Source organism: Lepisma saccharinum, chromosome 14 (genome assembly GCF_977018435.1).
Source record: "Lepisma saccharinum chromosome 14, izLepSacc3.1, whole genome shotgun sequence".
In the NCBI taxonomy this organism is placed as follows: domain Eukaryota; kingdom Metazoa; phylum Arthropoda; class Insecta; order Zygentoma; family Lepismatidae; genus Lepisma; species Lepisma saccharinum.
This window is the reverse complement of record NC_139242.1, coordinates 65,882,914-65,901,590: the sequence shown is the minus strand read 5'-3', so window position 1 is coordinate 65,901,590 and position 18,677 is coordinate 65,882,914. Positions and strand designations below refer to the sequence as shown.

General features: G+C 35.7%; 1 protein-coding gene across 1 annotated transcript in view; it reads right to left on the bottom strand.

Annotated features, from left to right (window-relative positions):
• LOC145998979 (zinc finger CCCH domain-containing protein 15 homolog) overlaps window positions 1–18,677 on the bottom strand; it is a 50,623-nt gene that overhangs the window by 10,276 nt on the left and 21,670 nt on the right. The window contains exons 4-6 of the mRNA XM_083135827.1: window positions 17,334–17,453; window positions 12,109–12,315; window positions 7,584–7,709 (exon numbers count right to left, since the gene is read on the bottom strand). Of these exons, the coding sequence (XP_082991953.1) occupies window positions 7,584–7,709; window positions 12,109–12,315; window positions 17,334–17,453 (453 nt within the window). The remainder of the gene's footprint in view (window positions 1–7,583; window positions 7,710–12,108; window positions 12,316–17,333; window positions 17,454–18,677) is intronic.

Here is an 18,677-nt window from a genome sequence, read left to right as displayed (position 1 = left end):
CTACTTAACACGTCCGCGATGATATTATCTGATCCTTTGCAATACTGCACATCGAATGAGTATTGCTGCAATTGGATAAACCATCGTGTCAGTCTTACATTCCACGTGTGTGCCGTTTCCAGCCATGTTAGTGCTTTATGGTCAGTGATCACTACAAAATGCCTACCTTTTAATAATGAACTAAATTTATCTATTGTATATAAGATTGCTAACACTTCTAATTCTGTTGAAGTGTAAGACTTCTCAAATTTTCTTATCAATCTGCTCACAAAACCGAGTGGCTTAAATTCATCATCTATAGTTTGATAACAGTAACCTGCCACACCAATTAATGATGCATCTGTTTGCACATAAAATGTGTGAGAAAAATCGGGAAATGCCAATAACACTTGTTCACAAATTTTGTCTTTCATGGTCTTGAGAGCTATTGATGCTTGATCGGTCCACTGCCATTTAGATTTTTCCTTTAGCAAATGGTACAAAGGCTGAGCAATAAGTGCATAATTTTGAATATATTTGCTTATCCAGTTGAAGCAGCCGAGAATTCTTTGTAGTTGTTTCAAGGTTGACGGTTCTGGCAAGTCCAATAAAGATTGTACATATATAGGATCCTTCATGTAACCTCTGGAAGTGATTACATGCCCTAAAAATTTAATCTCGGATTTACAAAATTTACATTTTTCCAACTTCAACGTCATTCCTGCATTCTTAAGCTTTTCCAATACAGCTCTAACATGTACAACATGAGAGTTAAAGTCTTTCGATTTGATGATAACGTCATCCACATACACAACTACAAATTCTCTACAATCAGCTAATACACGATTGAGCGCATCTACAAACACAGCGGTACCATTGACAGAACCAAACACAACTCTCTTGAAATGATATAGAATACCCTCAAACTTAAAGGCGGTATATTTACGGCTATCTACATGTAGTAAAATTTGCCAAAAGGCGTTCCCAAGATCTAGGCTCGTGAAATATTTGCATTGTTGAAATTCTACTAACAACTCTTGTATCTTCACGGGATGTATTTGCATTAATTTGACGTGTGAGTTGACTCGTTTCAAGTCAACACAAAGACGTATGTCCCCGTTGGGTTTCGGAACTACTAAAAGGGGTGAAAGATATTCAGAATTTGAAAGTTCTATCACGTCCCATTCTAGCATCGTGTTTATTTGCTCACGGACTTTTTCCCTGTAAGCAAAAGGTATTGGATAATTTCTTCCGACAATTGGTTCGTCTGTATCCAAATGCATTTTATGAATATACCCTTCGCACAATCCAGGTTTGTTTGAAAATACACTGTCATATTCATTCAAAAGATCAAAGAGTAAAATCTTTTGACTATCAGTTAAAGTGTCAGCATTGTCCAAAAGATCGTTAAATTTATTTACATGCTCAATTTTGGTAATGTTAGAATTTTCATCATTATGCACTAGTGCGCAATTATAATACTGGTTATCATCATCTCCTGCACCAATTGGAATAAAACGAGCTAGGATTTGCCCTTGAGGTGTCTTGCACATAAGAGCTTTGTTCATAAAATCCAAAGAACTCTGCATAGCGTAAAGAATGTCTAAGCCCAATATTATACTGGTTTGTAAATTTTGGACTACAAGAAATTGAACATACAAATCTACTGTAACTATGTTTATATTTAGTTTAACTATGCCTAGTACCTTTGATTTGGTGTAACCTGCAAAATCTAACAATCTGATGTTTGAAGCTGGAAGTAGCCTAGGCTTACTGACTAACACACTAATATCTTTCCATACTTTCTCCGAAAGTAGACTCATTTCCGCGCCACTATCACACAAGGCCACGTAAGGTCGGTTAAGAATTTTTACTTCAATTTTTGCAGTGCTAGGTTTCTTAAAAGAGGAATTTAATGGTATCCGGATTTTTTGCTCATCACCATAACTTTCATATTGAAATTCTTGGTCCCAGTCGCCTACACTAACTGTGCATATTGTAGGATTCACGAGAGTACCTTTGTCACCTACATTCGAGCAAAGGCCACTATCTAGTTTTCCTGAAAATTAGAAATAATTTCATCACCTCGATTAAAATGTACTTTATTATCAGCGTTCACCTTGCAAGTGCTAACGGAATGTACCGTGGCTTCAACTGTACTTCTGTTGGCATTGTGAACAATGTTGTCATGCCTAAATTTACATACCGACATGCTGGCTAAAAACTGAATAACTTTATTCATCCCTGCATTGTTCCAATGAACCATATCCAATCTATTGTGTGCTGGATTACCAAAGAATTTTACATAGAGACTTTCATCTACCCTACCATTATCCTGAAAAAATAGAGGTGCATATTATAAACTTTGACAGTATCATCATTATGTAATGTCATTAAATAAGTATTAAATCTGTCCCAAGTTTTCCATATTGGTTCATCTTCCGATGCCACAAACCTTGCTACCGGAGGCAAAGTGAGAATGATTATTTTCCTAGTCTTAGTTTTTAGTAAATTAAGAAGCCTTGTAAAAGATCCCATCATCTGTTCTAGGGATCTCCTTCTTAGCAAATCATTTGTGCCAATTAACAAAATAAGCTTATCATTTACTTTGGCTCCACCTTCAACACGTTGGCGAAGATTGTCAATCATTTGTCCAGAAACACATAAACCTATGTATCTGGAACCTCCTGTCTCTTTAGAATATCTATAGCCTAGTATATTTTGAGCTAACCTAAGGAGTAAACTGTCTCCTACTAATTGGGCATCGTCCTAACATTGGAACTAGGTTTCTAAAGCCACCATTGTTAAAATGAGTATCACTCCTATATTTACTATTATACTCTGTATTCAATTGAGGAGGATTTGCAACACCACTGCTTCTGTCACCTCCATTGACACAAGCAGTTAAGCGTTTTCCTGCTGTGAATACACCTATTACTAGGATTGACTTGCCTAAAGTTACGTGTAAATGTCCTAGCTTTATTAACAGGCATACTAAAATTTCTTTTATCTTTACCAGTTGCAACATTCTGTTTAGTTAAACAGTTAGATTCTTCACTGTTATCACATTTGCTACCAACTGAAACAGTAGCAACTCGTGCCTTAAAATTTCGGTTTTTTGCATCAAAGTTGTTTTCACTAGTTCTTGGAGGATTAACCTTCAGGGATTCAAAATTTTCTATTACAAGCAAAATTTGTTGCAAGGAACTGATGTTGTTAATTACGATATGTTCTCGTATCTTGTGTGGTAAAAAGTGTGGCAATCTGTGCTATCAGATGTGCCTCCTCTGCATGAGGCTGTACCGATTTCAACGTTTTGTAGTTTTTATTTACATATTGTAGCAAATTACCGTGTGTTACATTTGAATAAGAACTACTGAGAACCTTGGACAACTTTACTGTCTTCCACCTATCGTTCTCGTAGTGAGACAAGAATGCTCTTTTAAATTCTGAGTATGTAGTTAAAGTGGTTTTATTTTGCACATACCAACTACGCGCGCAATCTTTCAAAAGTTTTGGCAAGTAACGCATGTACTCAGATTCCCTTATATTATATAAATCTAGATTTTCTTCAACCTTTTCCATGAACTCAGATGGTGCAACATCTGTTGATATCCCATCGAAGTGAGGGAAATGACGTAATTCTTGAGGCTTGATAAAAGCACGTCTAATGGTATCATTTACTACTAATGAAGGGTCAACTTCAGTATGTGTAACGCCACATATAGGTTCGGAACACACTTTTACTTCATTTACTTCTTTATTGTTATCATTAAGTGCATCACCATTCTGTTTACGACGCTTATACTTCCTATGATCTAACTTGTGTCTACTATAAGGCATACTGTTTGAATGTTTAACACCAACACCATCCGAATCAACAAGTCCGGAGGCTTCGGAATCAGAGTTTACAACAACTTCTGGTTTCTTTTTTATGTTCCTTGAAGGACTGACATGAATACTAGCAAAAGATGAGTCAGTATTCACTGCTTTATCTTCAAACTGAGGAACATGCAAAGATTTGTTAATAATATGCGAAGTCATAGGTATTTCACTACTAACAATATTCCTATCGTGCATTAAACTTAACTTAGAATGTTTACATAAGGGTGACGGAATATCCTCTACCACAGACAAAATTCCTGTTTTTATTTTTGATAACGCCTCATTAATCGTAGTCTCTAATGAAGGTTTATTTACTTCTGACAACTCTTGCTTTACGGGCGAGACAAAGGTGTCGTTTCTGGTTTCAACCTTTTTAGAGTGCCTTTCATCTGTGTCTACACTACCTATACCTTGCATAACATTCAAATAAGGATGAACATCATTGAGATAAACACCATCAATGTTTGTTTCATAACATGTTGGTGAGCATTGAACTCCTTGTGACCGTACACTTACATCTAGCATAACTAATTCATCACTATTCCTACCTTTCATTCTTGACATTCCGTTTTCAACTGATCAATTGCTAAAGTACATTGCCTAGTAGCAGAAATGCATTCATCCAATTGAGCATCAAAATGCTTTGTAAAGCTACCCATCCTTTCATCAACCTCATCACGTAACTTACAAACCCTACTTTCTAATTCATCATCCATTCTCTTTTCAAGATCACCAAAATCATGCTCTACTTTCTCTGTGCGTAACATGCACTCATTTCTGAATTGAACTATGTCAACCTTCAAAGACTTTATGTCATTTGAATGAGCTGTTTTAGAAGCATTTATTTGCTCCTGCATTTTGGCTATGCTCACACATTGAGATGCCAAAGTTTCAGAGTGTTCCCTTAATTTGGAATCTACGTCACTGTGCATATTCTTGACCATACTTGCGAGGTCAGCCAATGTGATTTCATTTTCCATCATCATATGCTTTATGTTAAACCAGAAATCTCACAAATGACAAAATAATATGTTAACTGAATGTGCACAACTTACCTGACATTAGTAGCACAATTGAGTCCTCATAATCTAGTATGAGGTTTAAATAACTATGCAAGAAACTTCAGGAGCCCAAAATGAGTCTCCTAAATCTTGTATGAGGTTACAACCACCGAAATGAATGTTCCTCGCCTCAGTATTGATAAAGATTTCGCGCAATAAGTAGCGAGTTGTGACTCCCAATGTCAAGGCGTGCTGTGAGCAGAAACTTAATCTTCAAACATGTTACAAATCTATTCAATTTGCAATTTCTTAAAAAAAATATTCAGTCAATATAAACTAACTAACAATACTTCTAAAATTATGCTTTCACAAATAAGCCAGAAATCAAACTTTCGAACAATTATACATTCTTCACAATTTAAGGAACTTATATTTGGAATGCATGGCCATGCCTACGAGTACATTTACATTGCCTTTTCTTTTATACAATGCTCTTACAAGTAAGTTACAAATGTACCAAGCGTTGACAATACTGATGGCAAGCTTAGGTGGCCATATTTGTATATTTTAAAAGTTCTATCTTTTATATATGTTCTTTTCTTTGTAAAATATATTGTATGTTGGCAGAAAAGTCCAGCCTCCCTTACCTGGGGCTGGCTTTTAAAAATATATATCTGGTTTCTAAGATTTCTAAGTCTAAAGATCACTTCACCACTTCTGCTATGAAGATCCTTCGGTATAAAGTGATGTCACTGTTATTTCAACAACTAGTATTCCGTTTTTTGTCCATTATGAACTTTAATTTGGATTTGTTACAGACAAATATCCATTTTTTGGCCCCGACGCTTAACTTGTCGTCTTTTTGGAAGCCATTTTTTTTCCGAAGCCTTGAACCAGGTATCCTTCACTGTCAAGTTGTGATATGGACACACAGACTATTGAATCACTACTTTTTTGTACATCACGAATGTACCTTTTGATAGAAACTGCTGTAAACTTATTTTACAAGTTCAAATATGTAATAAAATTATGTTTCATACAATTTTAAGACATTTTTGTATTATTTACTATCTCAATTGAATATATTTTGTATGTTTATTGTCCTTATATTATTGTGATATTTTCGATCTTACCACAAAGTGATTTAGCAACACTGCAAAATAGCCATGAACTAAGATCAATCACTATTAAGCATTTTTCTTTGACAAATTTCATCAAAATGTTAAATTAACTAAAAATTGTGCCCTTTTTTATTGCAAATGTATGGAAAACCTTGTGAAACAAATGTGAGTACTAATTAGTAAAGAAATATTAACAAATACAAGAATTACTGCTACAAAATTTTCCGTTCTTTGCAATGCTTACAATGGAGCATGAAAATAAATAAAATACGTGAGCATATTTTAATTTTGAATAACTTTTAAAATATATCTCCGAAAATGATGACATTTCGTAATCTGTGGTAATTTATTATGGGGAATGCAATGAAATAAAAGCCCCCACTGAAAAATGAAGATTTAAATTTCCAATCTTAGCATATTTAATGACCATATAACAGTGCCTCTGAATGGACTCGTTATAATGGACCCCTCCAAGAATCATTAAAATGAAACAAAAAAATTACAAACCACAAATGTTTTATTCAAAATCAGCCATATCAAGTAGACTTACATCTTTTCAAAATAGGCACCATTGACAGCTAAGCAAGCGTCCATACGCTCCTGCCACTTTGTGAATGTCTTTGAAAATTCGTCGTCAGGTAGTGAACTGAAAAAAACTTGCACTGCGGTGATCACTTCTTTGTTCGTCATGAAATGACGACCACGAAAAGCAGCATTTAAAAGTGGAAATAGCCAAAAGTCGCAAGGTGCAAGGTCCGGGTTGTATGCTGAATGCGGGAAAATTTCATTTTTTCTTTTCGTCGCGTAATCCTGAAAAGCCCGCACGGCATGCGGGCCTCCGTTATTGTGGTGCAATAAGAAGGAGTTCTTCAAATGCGGCCTCTCTTTTGCTACGTGCTGGCGCAGTCTCTCAATGACTCCTTGGTAATACTGTGGCTCTACTCAGTCTATCTTGATCGGCATATGCCTGTTGAAACATTGCATATGTTTCCACAGCACTTTTCCCTAAATGCCAACAAAATTTTATGGCATGTCGCTGTTCATCTTGAATACAAGCAATGTTATGCACAAAAACCTGGAGGGTTAAACGAAACACGTTCCACGTAAATGAACACAGCTGCTCACTAACGTGGTTTCGCAACATGTGACAACTTGCTACGGAAACAGAATGAGTCATCCTACACGACGTGACTAGTGCCGAAACCATAGGCAATGTTGCCAAGCCAGGAAAAAATCTGTCTCACCTTCTCTGGGACAGCCTTTGTATTTATGGACTGCAAACAGGCCTTTGCTTGCAATAGGGTTAAGTAATGAAAATCAGCTCTTTTATCTCCCCACAATACGACTTTTCAACTTCCTCTGCTGTCTAAATATCCTCAGGAATAAAAAACACTTAAATTTGCTGCATTTTTAATATTTTTATTGCCCCTCTAGAATAATCACAGAAATAAGGGTCAATCAAGATTAGATGAAGTTGACGAGTCATTTCACAAACAACACACATGGCAATGACGGAACATGAATAGGTTATTTTTACTTTTAACTAGCATAACAATTTCTCAGTATTCAATATATGCTGCAATATAAAAATACATACTTGGAATGATTCCTCTTCTTCCTCTTCTGGTACCAGCTTTGATGTGTCGAAAGCTTCATCACCTTCATCATACGTATCCCCAACGGCAAGCTCTGGATTGAAGGTGAACATATCTCTGCCAGACAACTAAAACAAAATAATTAAAAAAAAAACACTTGTAAAATTGACTCAAACATTTCTCAAAATTAATAAGCCATATTCATAAAACTATAGAAACATTTACTTCCCTGCTTGTGAATTTTGTTTCATTTAATTGTATCTTCTGCTGAGACCTGAACTATCTTATCATAATATAAGACTTACGCATACAAAGGCTAATGTTTGGACGAAAGATAATTACTTCTTCTTGTACTTTACGGTTGTTACAAGTATTTATAAACATGTTTAAATGCTTGTAACACGTGTAAACTACAAGAGAGAATCTACAATGAAAGCCATGCATATATGCAACAATAAGTAATAACTTTCTTTCAATTTTTGTTATTGCAACATTCTTCTCCTACATCTTGGGTTATTGCAATGACGAATGAATGATACAGATGGATGATGGAACAAACACAATGACACACCCTCGCCTTACACAAGGTTCAAACACAGGGCCTGGTTTTAGAGGATGATACACTGATGCTATCCACGAGAGCTGGCTTCAAGTAATAATTGTGTTATAATACGCAAATTAATGTTGTGGTCTAGTGAACTTTTCTGCCATGAACTGTATTCATACCAGTTACGTTGCAGTTATCAAAAGTAACCAAATAAAATACGATAATTCAATGGTCGAAATAAAAGAGCATTCCCTACATTGCATGATCCGTAACCTCCCTTGTACAATTGAAAGTAAATCTGAAGCAATTATTAATATTCAGAGCACTTTGTCGAGAGCTGAGTACAAGAGTTAAAAGTGAAGATAATATTAAATAAGAATCTAAGGGTTTGTAGTTGAATAATTGTTCTAAATTTTGAATTGCACATAAAATGCACTGATTATTGAACGCCAATCTTCAATGAAGTAAATAAGGCATATGATCATAAACATGTATTGAGAGGCACACACAACTTGTTGAATTAATAGGTACGTAAATTTGCCATAGTGCATGCACAAGTGTATATTGGTGTTGCTGAAAACAGTAATTTACGAATCGTTGACAAAGTTATTCTATGTATATGTCATGGTTGGATTTTTTGGTAAAACACTTGTTTGTTTGTTTCTTCCAATGATCAGACGTTTACTTAATAAAATTATTGAAACACATAACCAAAATCTTATCATCTATTAACCCCTTAACTAGCCAATTTAGTATTGTACGTTTGGTTGGCAAATAAGATTGAGTTAATTATAAGTAGTAGTAGTTGACATGATACGTTTTGTACCGATTAAATATTTGAGAGGTATATGTGCTTTCTAGGTTGCAGCTCTATTGAATTGGAACTATTTTACCAAATGAGAAAAGCAATGTTGAATGTATTGACTGTTATTTATTTGATTGTATGTTGTTGCATATGCAACTGAGACGCTTCAAAGCATTAGAAGGGGTTCGTAACCTTGAACTAAGTATACTTCTTAACCAAAATACTTTGTACTATTAGGTTGTGGTATCTCCATGGAATTTTGCACTTCATTTTTGTGCAACCCACCAAATATGTTACAGGAGCCAGATCTGGCTCTTGTTTGGCTGTGAACTGGGCAGCCCATCCCCCTGCCCCACAGTGAATGTGGTCTACCAGTAGCTACTGAAAACGTTCACTTAAGGAACTGCTGTTCCACGGTGGCCACTTTAACACTTTGATAAAATTCAAGTATAATTCCCAGTTTTCAATGCGAACTTTCCAAAAAATCAATGGTACACGCAGATGTTTTCTCTATTTCAATCTTACGTATTATCCCTCACCACCCACATACACACACGAATATATTAACCCATCTGCATACATAGTCGTCGAATCTACGGCCTGTCTGGACATTTTCGCTTGCCGTACCTAGTCGTCGAATCGACAGATTCCAGATTTTCATCACTTAGTTTCTTCTTCTGTCAATATATGGCAGAGGCTGTATGATCTTTCGATTCTATGATGTGTATGTTTGTGCTGCTAAGTTTTTCATACCATTTCAAGCATGTTTTATTCAGTAATTTCTCATGTAAACAAACCTTCATTTGTTACATCTTGCAAACATGTTGCATAAGAATGTTGTAGAATATTCTGCGATTGAAAAGTTGCTTTTCGATAGCGGTGAAGAGGGAAAATGTGGATTTTGGAAGTGGAAATGAACACAGGGATTATTTTGTGTTGGTGAAATTGAAGAATGTAGTGAGAGTTGTGAAAGTGAGGAAGAGGTGGCTGTGGCAGGAAAAAAATGAAAGATTGAGGAATGGAAATGGACAGATGTGTGATCAAAATTATTAGGTGAGTTTCTATTTATTTTTCAAGTATATATAATTATTTTATATATATATATATGAAATTTTCACATAAATTGCTTGGATAGTTTTCACAAAATTTGACATCTTGTCTTGCTGTGCAACCATCACGGGAGATGGCCAAATTTAAATGGTATTTCATGGCAAAAAATTTGGCATTTAAAGGGTATGCGGATGGGTTAACAATATAAAGGGTCTGTGCAATTCCAACTTATCCAAAAATTCTAATTCAATTTCAAGTCAGTGGTACATATATTTAAAATATTTAATTTAAAGTACGGTAAAAAACAAAAAAAAGGGCAAAGTGCTCCCCTGTGCTTAGCACCATGCCATGTAGGCATATGGGTGTGGGGGGTAATGCCCCACACTTTCTTCATCCGGTCATGAGTGGGGGTGATGTGATCAGCATCACGCCCCTGACCGCTTTTACCCCCCAGGGTTTCCCCCAGGTACCATGTCATTCGACGTTGGGTGGGCACCAAGGCTGCTTCCAACGTTAGAAAAGTTCCCGGATTAGAACCGGCCGGGGATTGAATCTGGGACCTTGAGCATGGTAGTCAAGATGCGTTACCGACTGAGCCACCGCGGCCACCATTTTCCATTTCATATACTCAAGACTCGAAATTCATATCAAAAACAAGTCACAGGTTACGGGTTATATTAATCTATGAAAAATTGTTAATTGTACAATAATTTGAAACTCAAATTTACCTATCAACTTCAAGATATCTTGGAATTAATCTTCCATCTATCACATACATAGTTCTGCAAAGAACACTAACAAAACAAACAAACAGAGAATTCAGTTTCATTTTCCGACATTTAAACTGTGAAAAACTTGCCTCAGAGCATTAATAAATATGTATATATTCAATGGGATTTGGATTATTGAAAGTTCCAATTCAATTTTTCGGTCTATGGAGAAAAATTCAAGTAGAATTGATGCATAATTCCTGGATCCAATAATTCAGACATAATTCCTGAATTTCAAAGAATTTCCGGTGAGTAGCTACCCTGTGTTCTGTTTTTATTGTGGAGCACAACAAACATGAACTATTGACATATTTCTAACGTGTGTACTTTTGTGTTGCATTGATGTAGAAAAGAAAATTTGCCTCATGTGCTGAACAACTGCAGCAAATATTTCTCCCATGCTTTCATGCTGCATGCCACCTCACCTTGCCTTCTCTGTGACATCGCCACACCACACTCTTCTTTCTCGCAACTCAAGACCAACCACCGCCATGACCACCTATCCGTTTTAGTATTAGAAACACACCTTGTGTTTTTGTAACGACAAGAAATGTATACTTCTGTGACACTATTGTACGTAGCTTGGTTACGTACATATTAAGTGTATTTTATGAAAATTAGTATGTATAACCCCAAATTACATATAAATGCATTGTGTATAAGTAAGGTTTAATTAACATGTTTTTAAATCATGTTTTGCTGGGACGTACAGTAATTTACGAATAAAACAGAAATACACAGAACTAAGTTATGTATAAAGTAGTGTATATGGATGTATATAGAGTAAAATAAAATAAATGATAATTCATAGAAACCGGACTCATTGTTCCATCATATTTTGATTTGTTATAATAATATAAATACATGAAAATTTACATTGCATACCAGAAACATAAATAAAACACATGCATGTCTTCGTGTATTTATTTCATTGCAATTAGTGATACTGATTGTGTGTAATTTGTTTTTCAATAAAATTTCAGCAGTAAATAACTGTAAAAATAACTTTTCGAGTACCAATAACTATAACTTAGTTGCTTTTTAAAATGTGTAACTGTAACTGTTACTTTCTGACCCACGTAACTGTAAATTTATTACTTTTAAAAGTAACTTTGCAAACACTGACAGGAAGTCAGATTTTGATATTTCAAGAATTAACACTGATCAAATAAAGTAAAATTATTATAAATATGATATTTGTCTCAAAGAGTTTACGCACTCTCAAAAATCTAGCCTCAAATAGTTATTAAAAGGGCAGACTGACAAGAACAAAAAAATGTTCATCAGTATTAAAACACCCATGTAAAGCCATCCCATGCACTTTTGTGTTAACCATAAGATAAATAAGAACTTACCCCTATATTGCGCCCTGCTGAAAATGCAGATCGCTTCTTCTCTTCTTCCTTCCTAATTGCATCATCCTTCTCCTTCAACTTTCTCTTCTTCCAAGCTAGAAAGGTTTCTAGGGTTACCTTAGTTAGGATGGAGCCAAGGGATGCTCTTTCCTTCTCTATCAAATCTTCCAAGGAGATTTCATCTTTCTTGTCTTCCTTCGCCTTGTCCTGTTTGAGAAAATTTGAAAACATGCCATCAGTAGGACCACATATTTATGGCGAATAAAAGATCAAGATTTCAATACAAAAACTGAGCAAATTTCTGGATCAAAAGCGGTATACAAAAATGGCATTTCGATGTTAAAGGGATGAAAATAAGTCTACATTTGATTTTAAAAGCATACTTATTAAGCAAAGTAAGTACTTCCTTTCTAATATGACATTATGTAGTTCAGAGTAGTTTATTTTTGTATAGAGGAGACCACTTTTGCTTCTCAAATACATGGGTCAGTGAAAAAGTTAGTTGCACTAGCATGAAAGAAATAGCATATGATATGCAATATGGAGGACAGTTCTAGTATTTATATAGAAGTACACTACCAACACTATATTTCTACATAATTCCAAAGTTTTCTATAACTTGTTGGAAGAATTTCTATCCAACTTTCGATAACCAGTCTTGCATCGCAGTTCTAACTTCCTGATTGGAATGATATATACACTTTGCAAGTTCTTTCATAAGCTCAGTTACATGAAAATCACAGAGTGCAAGGCCTGGGCTATGAATCAACTCATATCGCCTGAGACAGTGGTGGCGATTGGGTTCCAAAACTAGGAGTGCATGGTGCCAAAACTGGGGGAGGGGGGCAAGACAGTTTACTTTCCCTCGTAGATAAGGTTTAGCATAGTATGGGGGCAAAAGCGGATAAAAAAATGGGGGCAACTGCCCCTCCCCCTCTAATTGCCACCACTGGCCTGAGATGAAACTGCTTTATGACCGTACACTTCATGCAATCAGCCATGAATCTCTGTAGTGTTACACCTTCTTGCACACTTCCAGTTTGGGCAGAACTTCAAACTGAAGGGACATTTTCACCATTGATAATGTCCGATCCATAACAGTCATGGCACAACTGTTACTTCACCTTTTCAATGGAACTGTGAGTAGTGTTCCCAGCCATGTTGATCAAATGCAGAATTAATCAATTATTTGTGACTTTACGTAACTCGCAGGATTATTCACTTCAGAAAGTGTTGTGTTGGTAAATAAACTCTCAATTTCATGTTTATTTTCCATATTTTGCAGTTCATTTCACATCATTTCATGACAAAACATGGTAGCAAAACATGTCTCACACTTTTCAAAAACATGAAAATGAACATTAGTGTGTTAATTCATATTTCATGCCTCAATCAAAAACACAATCTGCATGACTCCAGCTATTACTTACAAGACATTTAAAAACTGTAAACTGTGGGGAAAATACACAAGTCAGGAAAATATGAAGACCAGAAAGATTAATGTGTAACAAAATCAAAGTTTCCAACATACTTACTTTGCACTGAAGAGAAGAAATTGTCACAAAGTAATGATTATACACGAACAAATATATTAGTGGTTAATAACATATCAAAACTTTGATATTATAACTGAGCATATCTTGGGTTCAAAATCCACATAAAATGTCATTTTGATTGAATAAAAATCTCAAATTTTATTTCACCTTCCAAACACCGTGCTGGTAGCTTTTCAAATTGTTAAACATTAAAATGCTGACCAAGGCAAAATTTATTGTATATAAAAAATATACACTAAACACGTAACGCTTCCACCCTCTAACAGGGTCTTCTTCAGACGAAGATTCATAATAAATTTTTCACAAGTGTTTATTTTTTATATACAATAAATTTCGCCTTGGTCAGCATTTTAATGTTTTATTAGAATCATGTCATGTAAAACATCTTGTAATGAATCCTATAGATATTAAAGATGTATAGCTAAATTAAGATAACAATGGAGAAACTGTAGTAGATGATAGTGATGGTGGCAAAGATGATTCAGTTTAAGACTTCTGGCATGAAAAATTTGACTTATTTTTTTGATTATTTTTTGACCCTATGTACATTTCCTATGTATGTTTTCCATGTTAATGTATTCACCATGAACATGATTCAAAATGGTTGAAAATTTTTGGTAATTTTCGTGAAGGCAAATCTTAACTATGTAAAGTAAAATTTCAGATTTCCTAACATCATACTGTAGGCAGCGAAAATCTATGCTTAAAATGAGAGTTGGAGAGAGAGCTTGGAACAGCTCTTACAACTGTAAAGAGTACATTGACTGAAAAAAAAGTCCTTTTTCATGAGGAAATACTACACTTGTGTAGGCAAGCTGGTACAATGTCAGATTAAATGGAAGGGAGAGAGGGAGCAATCAGTCCCTTGAAGACCTCGAGGGTGCATTGTGAGCAACTTTCACCAAGAACGTTATTTTATTTTTTCTCATATATTGAATATTGATATTTTGACAGTCGTTACAAAATATAACATTTATTGTGGCATTTTAAGACACACAGAAGGGCAGATTAATGGGGGCAACTGTATCTTCTCCCAAGGACCCGGAGGGGGTACTGGCAGGTGACAGAATTTTCACATCTTCATAATTAATTTGCACAGATGGAATGACAAGACAAGGTAGTAGTTGAAAGGGGGGAGGGCAGCAGGGGGCAATTGCATTGGGTGCTGAAAAGTGGGAGTGTGAAAGATAGAGGGGCACTGAAAGAAGGGGCTGCTGGACAGGGGGAACAGAGAATACATACTAGGGTCTCCACGATATATATCGCCAATATCATGGCAATATATCGCTAAAATATGGTACTGAATTTACATTTCATAAATTGAAGCAGTTGCAGTAAATTGGTTAGTGTTGTGTTGAAGCACCATACCTCCCCTCCATCTGCATGAAGTGTGGTCTTGCCCAACCTTAGCAGTTCCGAGTGAGGTGTCATTCCGTGAACACGTGTAACCGTGCTGTAGCGGAAAATGACTGTCGCAGCAACAAAAAGAGTGCCATCAAGAATTGTGTGTGGACATGTTATAGAGCGACCACAAGCAAAAAAAAAACCTTGGACGAAAAGTTCCCGTGCAGCTTTCCCTTCTTCCGTTCAGCTCAGGCCATAAGGAAGCATGGTCCACTCTCTCCCTTCCCTCCCTGCGGGAGTATGGTGCACAGGAGTCGTGGGTCTGCGCAGGTTTCTTTGCTTGTGGTTCCACTATACAACGTATCGAAAATGCACGAGAGTTGTTGGAATCTGTAATCACTATCAACGAAACATGGACTTCTACCTACGACCTGACGACTAAGCAGCAATCCATGCAGAGGAAGTGCCTGGTTCCCCAAGACCAAAAAAAAAGCACTTATGTCACGCTCAAAATTTAAGGCAATGCTGCTTGTGTTCTTTGACATGGAATTGTAATGATTGAGTGGGTTCCTACTGGGGGTATAGTCAATCAGCACTACTACATTGAGGTTTTGACCAGTGAGGAGAAAGAGGCAAATAGCCAAAAGTGGAAAAATGGATGGATTTTGCACCAGGACAACGCACTGGCCCATAAGGCTCTGTCTGGCAAGCAATTTTTGGTGAGAAAAAATATTACTGTCATGGAACATTCCCCTACTTGCTGCATCTGGCACTACGCAACTTTTTTATTTTCCCGAAACTAAAGTCTGGTCTCAAGGGAAGACATTTTGACTCCGTTGAAGAAGTCAAGTCGAAAACGGCAGACCACCTATGTGAACTCACACAAAATGACTTCCAGTATTGTTACCACAGTGGCAGCAGCGAATGCAGAAGTGTGTGAATGCTGAAGGGAACTACTTCGAAGGTGATGGCCACAACAGGCACCAATGTGGTAAGTACCAGAACTCAAAGAGTCCAGTATGTTCTTTTTTTGTGTCATACCTCGTATATTGCCAAATATTGTGACAATATATTGCCTACACAATATATATCACCAAATATCATGACGATATATTGCCTACACAATATATATCACCAAAATATTATGACGATATATCGTCTAGTTGATACAGGGTGGCTACTCTAGGACGTTCATAAAATTCAAGTATAATTCCCGGTTTCCAAGGCGAACTATCCAAACATTTAAGGGTACAAGCAGATGTTTTCTCTATTTCAGCCTTTCGTATTACCTCCTCTCATCGCCCACGTACACACAGTCACACACCCAAACATATTAGCAAAATAAAGGGTCTGTGTGATACCAATTTATCCAAAAATTCTAATTAAAAATTGTTAATTGTACAAGAATTTCAAACTCAAATTTACCTATCAACTTCAAGATATTTTGCAATAATATTCCATCTGTGAGATAGATTGTTCTACAAAGGAGACTAACAAAGTAAAGGAATTGAGAGAATTCTATGTTATTTTCCACGCAGCTTTCTTTTCTTTTCCTTCCTCAGTAAAAAAAAAGTGAAAAACTTGCCTAAGGGCATTAATAAATATGTATAAATTCAATGGGATTTGGATTAATAAAATTTGCCATTTTTCACGTCTACGGAGAAAAATTCACGTAGAATTCACACATAATTCCCGGAGGCAATAATTCATGCATAATTCCCAGAATTCAAGGAATTCCCGGTGAGTAGCCACCCTGTGATATCGCCTGGATGATATTTTTCGATATTAAAATATATCGTCTGGACGATATATTGCCCAACACTAATACATACCCCAGGCTGACACACAACTAAATCCAATGTTTTGGGAAATTGTTACGGGGTAGGAAGTAACTGAAATAATGGTTTAAAGTGTAGCTGTGAATACAGTTGCGACTACTGTATTCATAAAATATACATTTTGAACTCACTAGTAATATGAGGCACATCCAGAAAATAGTACCCATTTGGTAATAAAAAAAAGAACAAAATAAGCTAGTTGAACAAAACCATTATACTCTGAGAGTTCATACTTTTAGCTACTGTATTTAATATAGGTACACATAGCATTGAAGCACTTATTGTACTAGGAGGCAAGTTTATGTTTACCCTCATAATCTGTCTCCGAGAACTTTGGTAGTGAGATTGAAAATCTATCACAAAACTACCTAGTTACAAGAATAAATGAAAGAACAAGCAATATATTAAATAATTCATACTGGAATGAGTGAAAAAGTAACAGCACTTTGAGTAGTGTAGAAACAAGACATAATTCATATTTTCTTACCTTCTTTAGCTGGAATCCAGGAGGCAGAGCATGTCTATATTTACACTTCTCACCATTAGGACATTCCCAAAACCACCCATACTTGCTTTTCTCTACAGCATCAAGGAAGTATTTGCATATCTTTAAGAAACATGAGATGGTATGAAATTAACAAAGTAATGAAATGTAACATATTATGCAAAGGAAAAAAAATATTCTCATAACCAATCTGCAAATGCTACATTAATTACAACTCAAAAGTATATACTGGCATCTTTCATGTGTGGTTGGTTCAAGGCATAAAGAATGGAAATTTGTAAAACGTCAACATAATAAAATAATTTTGAAAGAAAAAGCATATTACAGTATAGATTTTTTAAAAAGATTTTTGTAAAATATGAAAAATGTGTGATCAAGAATACACTGGCACTTGATATGAATAAAATCAATCACAGATTTACCACAAACAACATAGAAACAGCTGCACTTAATGGCATTCAAGATGCATAACCACACTACTTGTTCTTCATTTTACTTCAGTTGGATCTGAAGACACTAACAGGATGTTTTACTGTAGTTTGAATGTACCTTGTGAGTTCAGGGGCAGTCAAAGGAAGAACTTGACCTAAACACAAATCAGGTTATAAGAGCATGCTCAGAGAGAGCCCATAAGTTTGTCATTAGAAGAAATAACCTGGAGTGGCCCAGTTAGTGAGGTATCTGACTACCATGTGGGAGACCTGAGTTCGATTCCTGCCGAGGGTAGATCGAGAGCTAAGAATAGTACATTTATGAAGCATACCCCATTTTACACATATCAGGCAATAAAGTTATGTTCAAAAAGGGTACATATGTTTCAATAGTTACAGAAAGAAGAAATTTAAAAAAGAGCCATGTTCCAGACTCCTGTCCCTCCAGGAATGGGAAATATTGTAAAATATTGGCTATTTCATGATTCACAATTGTTACTTTTATTTTTCAAAAACAGTAACTTTTGAATAAAATACATGCCTCATATACAGCAAGTGGTTTTGTTCAGCATACATCATTCCATAAGGCTGTGCTCAAAAAGTAACCCATACGTTCAGTAATTTGAAAAAGAAATGTTGAGAACTGTGCAATTAAATTTTGGGGACTTCCCACCTCATATTATACCATATCCCTACGCAAGTGAAAATAAATTAGTCTTGGTAGACTTTAAAGTCATTGTATCAATCCATATGATCAACATTCAGTACAGCTCAGTGCTAAGTGTCCTGTTCAGAATTCTTCTATTAGGGTGTCATATTTTTCTAACATAACACCTTCAAAAGTAAATCTCAAATGGGACAGGTGTCTACCGAAATAAACCCAAAATTCTTGACT